The sequence below is a fragment of the Leptodactylus fuscus genome, chromosome 10, assembly GCF_031893055.1.
Source record: "Leptodactylus fuscus isolate aLepFus1 chromosome 10, aLepFus1.hap2, whole genome shotgun sequence".
Lineage (NCBI taxonomy): Eukaryota > Metazoa > Chordata > Amphibia > Anura > Leptodactylidae > Leptodactylus > Leptodactylus fuscus.
The window spans coordinates 1,906,847-1,919,820 of NC_134274.1; the positions used below are offsets into that span (position 1 = coordinate 1,906,847).

Genomic DNA, 12,974 nt, shown 5'->3' on the forward strand with positions numbered 1-12,974 from the left:
CTGTACCAGCAGAATAGTGAGCGCAGCTCTGGAGTATAATATAGGATAAGTAATGTAATGTATGTACACAGTGACTGTACCAGCAGAATAGTGAGCGCAGCTCTGGAGTATAATACAGGATAAGTAATGTAATGTATGTACACAGTGACTGTATCAGCAGAATAGTGAGCGCAGCTCTGGAGTATAATACAGGATAAGTAATGTAATGTATGTACGCAGTGACTGTACCAGCAGAATAGTGAGCGCAGCTCTGGAGTATAATACAGGATAAGTAATGTAATGTATGTACACAGTGACTGTACCAGCAGAATAGTGAGCGCAGCTCTGGGGTATAATACAGGATAAGTAATGTCATGTATGTACACAGTGACTGCACCAGCAGAATAGTGAGCGCAGCTCTGGAGTATAATACAGGATAACTAATGTAATGTATGTACACAGTGACTGCACTAGCAGAATAGTGAGTGCAGCTCTGGGGTATAATACAGGATAAGTAATGTATTGTATATACACAGTGACTGTACCAGCAGAATAGTGAGCGCAGCTCTGGAGTATATTACAGGATAAGTAATGTAATGTATGTACACAGTGACTGTACCAGCAGAATAGTGAGTGCAGCTCTGGGGTATAATACAGGATAAGTAATGTATTGTATATACACAGTGACTGTACCAGCAGAATAGTGAGCGCAGCTCTGGAGTATATTACAGGATAAGTAATGTAATGTATGTACACAGTGACTGTACCAGCAGAATAGTGAGTGCAGCTCTGGAGTATAATACAGGATAAGTAATGTAATGTATGTACACAGTGACTGTACGAGCAGAATAGTGAGCGCAGCTCTGGAGTATAATACAGGATAAGTAATGTAATGTATGTACACAGTGACTGTACCAGCAGAATAGTGAGTGCAGCTCTGGAGTATAATACAGGATAAGTAATGTAATGTATGTACACAGTGACTGCACCAGCAGAATAGTGAGCGCAGCTCTGGAGTATAATACAGGATAAGTAATGTAATGTATGTACACAGTGACTGTACCAGCAGAATAGTGAGCGCAGCTCTGGAGTATAATACAGGATAAGTAATGTAATGTATGTACACAGTGACTGTACCAGCAGAATAGTGAGCGCAGCTCTGGAGTATAATACAGGATAAGTAATATAATGTATGTACACAGTGACTGTACCAGCAGAATAGTGAGTGCAGCTCTGGAGTATAATACAGGATAAGTAATGTAATGTATGTACACAGTGACTGCACCAGCAGAATAGTGAGCGCAGCTCTGGAGTATAATACAGGATAAGTAATGTAATGTATGTACACAGTGACTGTACCAGCAGAATAGTGAGCGCAGCGCTGGAGTATAATACAGGATAAGTAATGTAATGTATGTACACAGTGACTGTACCAGCAGAATAGTGAGCGCAGATCTGGAGTATAATACAGGATAAGTAATGTAATGTATGTACACAGTGACCAGCAGAATAGTGAGCGCAGCTCTGGAGTATAATACAGGATAAGTAATGTAATGTATGTACACAGTGACTGTACCAGCAGAATAGTGAGCGCAGCTCTGGAGTATAATACAGGATAAGTAATGTAATGTATGTACACAGTGACTGTACCAGCAGAATAGTGAGCGCAGCTCTGGAGTATAATACAGGATAAGTAATGTAATGTATGTACACAGTGACTGTACCAGCAGAATAGTGAGCGCAGCTCTGGAGTATAATACAGGATAAGTAATGTAATGTGTGTACACAGTGACTGTACCAGCAGAATAGTGAGCGCAGCTCTGGAGTATATTACAGGATAAGTAATGTAATGTGTGTACACAGTGACTGTACCAGCAGAATAGTGAGCGCAGCTCTGGAGTATAATACAGGATAAGTAATGTAATGTATGTACACAGTGACTGTACCAGCAGAATAGTGAGCGCAGCTCTGGAGTATAATACAGGATAAGTAATGTAATGGATGTACACAGTGACTGTACCAGCAGAATAGTGAGCGCAGCTCTGGAGTATAATACAGGATAAGTAATGTAATGTATGTACACAGTGACTGTACCAGCAGAATAGTGAGCGCAGCTCTGGAGTTTAATACAGGATAAGTAATATAATGTATGTACACAGTGACTGCACCAGCAGAATAGTGAGCGCAGCTCTGGAGTATAATACCGGATAAGTAATGTAATGTATGTACACAGTGACTGTACCAGCAGAATAGTGAGCGCAGCTCTGGAGTATAATACAGGATAAGTAATGTAATGTATGTACACAGTGACTGTACCAGCAGAATAGTGAGCGCAGCTCTGGAGTATAATACAGGATAAGTAATGTAATGTATGTACACAGTGACTGTACCAGCAGAATAGTGAGCGCAGCTCTGGAGTTTAATACAGGATAAGTAATATAATGTATGTACACAGTGACTGCACCAGCAGAATAGTGAGCGCAGCTCTGGAGTATAATACCGGATAAGTAATGTAATGTATGTACACAGTGACTGTACCAGCAGAATAGTGAGCGCAGCTCTGGAGTATAATACAGGATAAGTAATGTAATGTATGTACACAGTGACTGTACCAGCAGAATAGTGAGCGCAGCTCTGGAGTATAATACAGGATAAGTAATGTAATGTGTGTACACAGTGACTGCACCAGCAGAATAGTGAGCGCAGCTCTGGAGTATAATACAGGATGTAACTCAGGATCCATCCCCTTTGTCCAATAACCCCTGAGAGTTATCTGTACACATATTATGGGCTTTCTCTACTATTAATAGTGATATTTGACATTAACCCTTAATGATACAATGACACAAATAACAATCCTAGTGATGCAGCGCCCTGGTTACTGATGGAGTCTTCTCTCTCCTCTCTTATACATTTTCCTCTCTGTCTTCTCTCTCCTTGTCATTCTCTTTCTGACTCCACTTTCTGCTTTGCGGACTTGTAAACTTTCTAGGTTCGGGGAAATCTTTGTATTTGTACCTGGCTGTAAAGTTCCTGGTCAGGACTAGCCCCAGAGCTGCCGCCTTTCCGTGTAATGGGTATTTTTAGACTGTGGTGAGAACGCCCCTGATTTATAGGAGACTATTCTATCTCCAAGTCTCTACATGACTCATTAAGATTCCATTAATTCTTCTTAAAGGGGAAGGACACAACATTGTAAGCTCAATTCCCAGGCACAAGGACCCCACGATGTTGAGATACGTGAATAATATATAAGGAATTCTTCTGTATATTCCTTCACAATAACCTCGGGTCAGACTGTAAAGCATCTGGCTGCAGCAGGAGCCTCCCCCCAATGTGCTGTCTATAACTGGAGACCAGAACTTCATCCCAATAGTTAAATCCAACAGTCACCAATGGAAGTGACCAGGGGATGGTTAACCCCTGAGTGCTTGGCGGGGAATGCTTTCTTTTATTATTTAATTTATCATTCAGTTCCACATGTACTGTTCCTTTAAATCCCATGTGACGTCCTATGTACCACCATGTAGCACAGAGCAGCGGGGTCGGATATTTACATTGTCCACATAAGAAATAAAATCATCAAAAAGTAACAAATACAATTAAGAAAAGAAAACTTCATAAAATTAGATACATTGTTATATTTGTACATTCACATCGTCTCCGTAGACACAGAGAACTGAGGATATGGGGGCAACTAGGAGGACACCCCATAAATAAGGCCCCTCTCTGTGACCTCGGGGGGTGATACCAGATAGTAACATGTGGGACTTTCCATTAATGTGCTTTTATTTATAGTGTCAGTAGTGATGGGTGTGCGGTGTTATCTATACAGGTGTTATCTTCTATTGTAGTCCTGTGTGTGGTCTCCAAGAGGTGACAACTGCAAACAAACCCCTACAGAATTGGCAAGTGCCGGTCTAGAATTAGGCTTAGTGGTCAGTGTGATAATTTAAAACATAGACAGCAATATGGGAAATTTTTTAAAAAAGAGTTCCCCTTACACATATACGGTATGTTTGCAGGACTTGTGTTACAGTTTTTGTAATGACTTTTCTTTTATTTCTCCATTCACACCCAGAGCTGCCGGCACCTTGGCTCTGTCCCATTGCCACATCTGCACCTGAGACTGTGTTACTGCTATCCATGTTCCCACAATGCACTGCGCCTTCGTGTGATTGCAGCTTTTGATGTGAATGGAGAAGAAACACCATACACCTTCATTGATACATTGAATCTCTATTATCAGATGTTTGTATAATATTTATGGTGTCAGTAACCAAATCTAAGCGCGGGGGGGGGGGGGCAGAGACCTCAAAAGACCCCCACCCATCCCCCACCCCATGATAATCTATCACATCTTTAACACTTCAAGCTCTCAATAAAGCAAGAACATCACATTCCAAATCATGCGGCAGGAAACAATTGGAAAGCAATGGGGGTCCCAGATTACATTGGGGGGGGGGGGGGGGGTCTAAAGCAATGTAAGCCCCCAGCCACACACCATGCAGTCGCCTAGAGGAGGGGGGCACTGCCCGCTCCCCTGATATCATTAACAAATCTCTCCCAAAACATGCAACTTTTTGGAAGAACCCCATATTATATTGTATTGCTCTGACTTTAAACATTGGGGTGATCTGTAAAGCGATATAAGCGCCACTCACTCAACACTCATGTCCACCATACGGTCCAGCAGTAGAGGAGGGGGTGCACTGCGCGCCCCTCTGGTCATTCATCCAAAAACATGCAACAGCAACCTTTTTGAAAGCGGGGACCCCCATGTCGTATTTCTCCGGCCTAGAATGCTGGGGTGGTCTCTGAAGCCGTATATACCTCTACCAGGTCACCCTCCTTACACAGGTCATGTCGTTTTGAGGGGGGGGACATTTGTCTTGCCCCTCCGTATTCAAAAACATGCAATAGGAAACCTTTTGGAATCAGGTGAACCCCTAGTTTATTGTCTGGCCTTGAATATTGGGGGTCACTAAAATATATAATCTCCATCCCTGCCCAGTCACCCTCAATACGCAGGTGAGCTAATAGTTGGGGGCTGCATTGTCTTGCTCCCCCATATTTAAAGGGGTATTTCTAGACTATATTAATGGCCCTCCCTTTTTAGAGCCTGACACCCATTGCCCCCCACTCATCAGCTGTCTCCTTGGTTGAGCCCCACTGACTCCTCCCTGGCCAGACACCTGGCCCTGCTGCAACCTGAGCTGCAGTACCAAGCACAGCCACTATACAATGGACAGCGCTGTGCTTGGCAGTGAAGAGGCCGCAGCAATAAATATCATAGTCCTGGAAAACCCCTTTAATTTACACCCAAAAACCCTCAGCAACCAATGTTGTGAGCAATGGGGACCCCGTATTTTACTGCTTCAGTTACAATGTTGCAATGGTCTCTAACGCTGTATAGCCCCCCGCAATCCAAGGGCATCTGATAGTTCAGGGGTGCAATGCCTCGCTCCCCCATATTTAATATATATCCATAAACATGAAACAGTAAAGGATTTGGAGAAATAGGGAGCCCATATTTTACTGGAGGGGTGTATTGCCTCGCCCCTCCAAACTGTATTTATATATCCAAAAACATGAAGGAGGTAACTATTTATTGAGAAACAAGGACTCCATATTGTTGTGCCTGGCCCAGGTGGGGGGTGGACAGCGCTGTGTCCAGTCTAGTGGTTGGGGGGTGCATCGGGCGCCCCCCTGCATTTCATGGACACGGCATTACTAAGAAGCCAGGCAAGTTTTGGTCTCAATCAGGCAATACACCACGATCGTCATTTGCTTAGAAGAAATTGCGTTGTCCAAGGAGCAGATAAAGGTTAGCTATACACAACACACAGACTTCTATTACTCCCCATAGCAACAAGCCTATTTATAATGTGTCCTACCTGCATCAAAGGGCTGCAACAAGAAGCTAGATGCAGGTCTACAGGTACATTCAAGCACTAAGATGAAGAAAAAAACTCGCGTCAGCAGGTGAATGAAACGCCTCCAATTACATTACATGCACAATTAAAAGCATTGACACTCCATCTCCGCTGCAGAGGTCGGCTAAATCCTTAAAACAAAGGAAAAAAAAACAAAATAAATGAAGAAAATCAAAAGAAAAGGAAAAGAACAGGGAGCAAAAAAAGAAAAAAAAGCAGAATGCAATTCATAAGCCCTGGAGTCTGGTGTGAGACCGTGCCTTTCTCTGGACGGCAGTGATGTCATAGGAGGATGGTGATGTCATCTTGAGTACAAGTGACGGGGAGGCCGGGGAGAAGGCTGGTGAGGGGGGGGGGGGCTTCTCCAGGACCCCATACTCAAGTTCAAAGTAAAGACAAACATAAAAGTAACAATGGAAATGTAACAGGCAAAACAAAGAAAGGAAAGAAAAGAGGGGGACGCTTCTGTCAGGTGACACCCCCAATATCAAGGCCTGACCCCTCCCCACAACATCAAGCTCTATCACCCCCACCCCAGAATATCAAGCCCTATTATCCCCTCCCCAGAATATCAAGGCCTATCATCACCTCCCCAGAACATCAAGGCATATCACCCCCTCCCCAGAATATCAAGCCCTATCTCCCCTCCCCAGAATATCAAGGTGTATCACCCCATCCCTAGAACATCAAGGCCTGCCCCTCCCCACAACATCAAGGCCTGACCCCTCCCCAGAACATCAAGCTTTATCACCCCCTCCCCAAAATATCAAGCTTATCATCCCCTCCCAGAATATCAAGTTGCATCAACCCCTCCCCAGGACATCAAGCTCTATCACCCCCTCCCCAAAATATCAAGCCCTATCTCCCCTCCGCAGAACACCAAGGTGTAACACCTCCCCCCTGGAATATAAAGCCCTATCACTCACAGTATCATTCTGATACCTAAGGATGACTTCATGTAAGACAGGACTCGGTGCACAAACCAGTAACACATCTCTAGTTCCTGCACTTGGCGCTGGTGCACCCCTAGTTAGACCCCAAAACAAGACATCAATCAGGGGTGTTATGTGCAGAGTACAAAGCTTAGGATCTGCTGCCTGACCCTAAAACAAGACATAAATGAGGGGGTCTAAGACCAGAATACACTGCCGGGGATCCTTGTGCATATATATATATATTGGGGTAGAGTCACAAGCGGGATCTTGAGGTGTTTTGTTATGAACATTATTCTTATGATTTCAGACCACAAACCCCCCAAAATACTCACAGAGATTTATAACTGTATTAAGACCCTCTGAAAATACTAAATATTGTTACAACCTGTGAAATGATACAGAGAAATAAAAATGGATACATTGTACGCCCCCAAACCCCGACAGACTGCAGCGAGAATCTACGTAACTCCAAACACAAGAATATTCAACCCCAATTAGATGAACCCCAATAAGTCATCACCACAGTGCTAAACCTGACCCGACACCTCATCACCCGCACACGTGATCCAGGGCGAGCTCTTATATCAGGGACAAAACCAACAAAATGTGGCAGAATAAAAGCAAAGCAAATAAAACGTCTCCTCAACGTCATCTGCAACATCTTCCCCCAGTGAGGAGACATCGGACACTGCACAGACCTGACAGACAATCCCCAGGTAGATCAATCTGTATTATGTGCAACAAAGTAACAAGTATAAAGATGACAAATAGATTTTATAAATAGCAACAATGTAACAAAGAGGTGCTGAGTGTCTGCAGCTGAGCAGGACCCCTGAATACAGACACCAGAAGATTGGGAGGTTCTAGGGGTGCGGTGACGGGGACACCTGAATCTCCTGCTGTAACAGTTAAGTGTCGAGGTGAAGCAGAGCCAGAGATTATTACAGTCCGCTCAGATATCTGCCCTGCCAAGGTAATTAAACAAGTTTGTTTTCTTTCCTTAAATTAAGTCGATTTTCCTTCCGCCCTCTTAGATATTACTCTCCAGCCTCGTGCGCTGCAAGATTAGGCAACACCGTGCGGGGAGCGATCCCCAGAATAAGTAATGTAATATACTGTGCACCAGCAAAATAGTGAGCGCAGCTCTGAAGTATAATACAGGATAAGTAATGTAATGTACACAGTGACTGTACAGCAGAATAGTGAGCGCAGCTCTGGAGTATAATACAGGATAAGTAATGTAATGTATGTACACAGTGACTGCACCAGCAGAATAGTGAGTGCAGCTCTGGAGTATAATACAGGATAAGTAATGTAATGTATGTACACAGTGACTGTACCAGCAGAATAGTGAGTGCAGCTCTGGAGTATAATACAGGATAAGTAATGTAATGTATGTACACAGTGACTGTACCAGCAGAATAGTGAGCGCAGCTCTGGAGTATAATACAGGATAAGTAATGTAATGTATGTACAAAGTGACTGTACCAGCAGAATAGTGAGTGCAGCTCTGGAGTATAATACAGGATAAGTAATGTAATGTATGTACATAGTGACTGTACCAGCAGAATAGTGAGTGCAGCTCTGGAGTATAATACAGGATAAGTAATGTAATGTATGTACACAGTGACTGTACCAGCAGAATAGTGAGCGCAGCTCTGGAGTATAATACAGGATAAGTAATGTAATGTATGTACACAGTGACTGCACCAGCAGAATAGTGAGCGCAGCTCTGGAGTATAATACAGGATAAGTAATGTAATGTATGTACACAGTGACTGTACCAGCAGAATAGTGAGCGCAGCTCTGGAGTATAATACAGGATAAGTAATGTAATGTATGTACACAGTGACTGCACCAGCAGAATAGTGAGCGCAGCTCTGGAGTATAATACAGGATAAGTAATGTAATGTATGTACACAGTGACTGTACCAGCAGAATAGTGAGCGCAGCTCTGGAGTATAATACAGGATAAGTAATGATAGTAATAACTATGTGTATGTTCAAAGTCAGGGCAGAGGGGTTATACTATAGGGCAAAGGTTTGGCACAAGGCTCTGATAGATGTGATACTTTATCTTTGTCCTGTCAGGATGGGGACTCCTCACCCCTTGGATTTTCTATAATGCTACAAAACTGACTCACAGACCCGGCCACTTCTTACAGTCTCTTAATAAACTTTTTTAATGAATCACACACAAGTTATGTGGATAAAATTCTAATTTCATAATGATCTCTGCAGAACATTCCACCTGCAGCAGAGGATAATATACCGCAACCTCATGAATGTAGTCGCTGTATATTATAAGCTGCTACATAAAAATACAAAAATAATAAGAATAATAATAGAAATAATCTTGGTCACTTTTACTCATTACATCAAAACTGCGCTCTGAACATTACTTAAGGACCCTTCAAGCTTAGTAGGAGGAACAATTATGGCTGAACAACGTCTATACAGGAAAGGATAGTCTGGAGCCAAAGAAATCCCTCTCCTTAAAGGGACACTAACCCATATTTTAGATTCCTCTGTCCTACAGTCGGCCTCTCCTGACATGGCTGATAACAGATAGTAATAGATTGTATTCCCCTGTCCTACAGTCGGCCTCTCCTCTCCTGACATGGCTGATAACAGATAGTAATAGATTGTATTCCCCTGTCCTACAGTCGGCCTCTCCTGACATGGCTGATAACAGATAGTAATAGATTGTATTCCTCTGTCCTACAGTCGGCCTCTTCTCTCCTGACATGGCTGATAACAGATAGTAATAGATTGTATTCCCCTGTCCTACAGTCGGCCTCTCCTGATGTGGCTGATAACAGATAGTAATAGATTGTATTCTCCTGTCCTACAGTCGGCCTCTCCTCTCCTGACATGGCTGATAACAGATAGTAATAGATTGTATTCTCCTGTCCTACAGTCGGCCTCTCCTCTCCTGACATGGCTGATAACAGATAGTAATAGATTGTATTCTCCTGTCCTACAGTCGGCCTCTCCTGACATGGCTGATAACAGATAGTAATAGATTGTATTCCCCTGTCCTACAGTCGGCCTCTCCTCTCCTGACATGGCTGATAACAGATAGTAATAGATTGTATTCCCCCGTCCTACAGTCGGCCTCTCCTCTCCTGACATGACTGATAACAGATAGTAATAGATTGTATTCTCCTGTCCTACAGTCGGCCTCTCCTGACATGGCTGATAACAGATAGTAATAGATTGTATTCCCCTGTCCTACAGTCGGCCTCTCCTCTCCTGACATGGCTGATAACAGATAGTAATAGATTGTATTCTCCTGTCCTACAGTCGGCCTCTCCTCTCCTGACATGGCTGATAACAGATAGTAATAGATTGTATTCTCCTGTCCTACAGTCGGCCTCTCCTGACATGGCTGATAACAGATAGTAATAGATTGTATTCTCCTGTCCTACAGTCGGCCTCTCCTCTCCTGACATGACTGATAACAGATAGTAATAGATTGTATTCTCCTGTCCTACAGTCGGCCTCTCCTGACATGACTGATAACAGATAGTAATAGATTGTATTCCTCTGTCCTACAGTCGGCCTCTCCTCTCCTGACATGGCTGATAACAGATAGTAATAGATTGTATTCTCCTGTCCTACAGTCGGCCTCTCCTCTCCTGACATGGCTGATAACAGATAGTAATAGATTGTATTCCCCTGTCCTACAGTCGGCCTCTCCTCTCCTGACATGGCTGATAACAGATAGTAATAGATTGTATTCTCCTGTCCTACAGTCGGCCTCTCCTCTCCTGACATGGCTGATAACAGATAGTAATAGATTGTATTCTCCTGTCCTACAGTCGGCCTCTCCTCTCCTGACATGGCTGATAACAGATAGTAATAGATTGTATTCCCCTGTCCTACAGTCGGCCTCTCCTCTCCTGACATGGCTGATAACAGATAGTAATAGATTGTATTCTCCTGTTCTACAGTCGGCCTCTCCTCTCCTGACATGGCTGATAACAGATAGTAATAGATTGTATTCCCCTGTCCTACAGTCGGCCTCTCCCCTCCTGACATGGCTGATAACAGATAGTAATAGATTGTATTCCCCTGTCCTACAGTCGGCCTCTCCCCTCCTGACATGGCTGATAACATATAGTAATAGATTGTATTCTCCTGTCCTACAGTCGGCCTCTCCTGACATGGCTGATAACAGATAGTAATAGATTGTATTCTCCTGTTCTACAGTCGGCCTCTCCTCTCCTGACATGGCTGATAACAGATAGTAATAGATTGTATTCTCCTGTCCTACAGTCGACCTCTCCTCTCCTGACATGGCTGATAACAGATAGTAATAGATTGTATTCCCCTGTCCTACAGTCGACCTCTCCTCTCCTGACATGGCTGATAACAGATAGTAATAGATTGTATTCCCTGTCCTACAGTCGGCCTCTCCCCTCCTGACATGGCTGATAACAGATAGTAATAGATTGTATTCTCCTGTCCTACAGTCGACCTCTCCTCTCCTGACATGGCTGATAACAGATAGTAATAGATTGTATTCCCCCGTCCTACAGTCGACCTCTCCTCTCCTGACATGGCTGATAACAGATAGTAATAGATTGTATTCCCCTGTCCTACAGTCGGCCTCTCCTTTCCTGACATGACTGATAACAGATAGTAATAGATTGTATTCCCCTGTCCTACAGTCGGCCTCTCCTGACATGGCTGATAACAGATAGTAATAGATTGTATTCCCCTGTCCTACAGTCGGCCTCTCCTGACATGGCTGATAACAGATAGTAATAGATTGTATTCCCCTGTCCTACAGTCGGCCTCTCCTGACATGGCTGATAACAGATAGTAATAGATTGTATTCCCCTGTCCTACAGTCGGCCTCTCCTCTCCTGACATGGCTGATAACAGATAGTAATAGATTGTATTCCCCTGTCCTACAGTCGGCCTCTCCTCTCCTGACATGGCTGATAACAGATAGTAATAGATGGTATTCCCCTGTCCTACAGTCGGCCTCTCCCCTCCTGACATGGCTGATAACAGATAGTAATAGATTGTATTCTCCTGTCCTACAGTCGGCCTCTCCTCTCCTGACATGGTTGATAACAGATAGTAATAGATTGTATTCTCCTGTCCTACAGTCGGCCTCTCCCCTCCTGACATGGCTGATAACAGATAGTAATAGATTGTATTCCCCTGTCCTACAGTCGGCCTCTCCTGACATGGCTGATAACAGATAGTAATAGATTGTATTCCCCTGTCCTACAGTCGGCCTCTCCTCTCCTGACATGGCTGATAACAGATGGTAATAGATTGTATTCTCCTGTCCTACAGTCGGCCTCTCCTCTCCTGACATGGCTGATAACAGATAGTAATAGATTGTATTCCCCTGTCCTACAGTCGGCCTCTCCCCTCCTGACATGACAGATAACAGATAGTAATAGATTGTATTCTCCTGTCCTACAGTCGGCCTCTCCTGACATGGCTGATAACAGATAGTAATAGATTGTATTCCCCTGTCCTACAGTCGGCCTCTCCCCTCCTGACATGACAGATAACAGATAGTAATAGATTGTATTCTCCTGTCCTACAGTCGGCCTCTCCTCTCCTGACATGGCTGATAACAGATAGTAATAGATTGTATTCCCCTGTCCTACAGTCGGCCTCTCCTCTCCTGACATGGCTGATAACAGATAGTAATAGATTGTATTCTCCTGTCCTACAGTCGGCCTCTCCTCTCCTGACATGGCTGATAACAGATAGTAATAGATTGTATTCCCCTGTCCTACAGTCGGCCTCTCCTCTCCTGACATGGCTGATAACAGATAGTAATAGATTGTATTCCCCTGTCCTACAGTCGGCCTCTCCTGACATGGCTGATAACAGATAGTAATAGATTGTATTCCCCTGTCCTACAGTCGGCCTCTCCTCTCCTGACATGGCTGATAACAGATAGTAATAGATGGTATTCCCCTGTCCTACAGTCGGCCTCTCCCCTCCTGACATGGCTGATAACAGATAGTAATAGATTGTATTCTCCTGTCCTACAGTCGGCCTCTCCTCTCCTGACATGGCTGATAACAGATAGTAATAGATTGTATTCTCCTGTCCTACAGTCGGCCTCTCCCCTCCTGACATGGCT

General features: G+C 43.9%; 1 protein-coding gene across 7 annotated transcripts in view; it reads right to left on the minus strand.

Annotated features, from left to right (window-relative positions):
• The window catches only part of TCF7L2 (transcription factor 7 like 2), a 197,222-nt gene that overhangs the window by 141,066 nt on the left and 43,182 nt on the right, over window positions 1–12,974 (minus strand). For 5 of the 7 annotated variants that reach the window (XM_075257446.1, XM_075257449.1, XM_075257448.1 and 2 more), the window contains exon 4: window positions 5,877–5,933. The exons of the other annotated variants lie outside the window; for them this stretch is intronic. In XM_075257446.1, coding sequence (XP_075113547.1) covers window positions 5,877–5,933 — 57 coding nt within the window. The remainder of the gene's footprint in view (window positions 1–5,876; window positions 5,934–12,974) is intronic. 7 annotated transcript variants of the gene reach the window in all.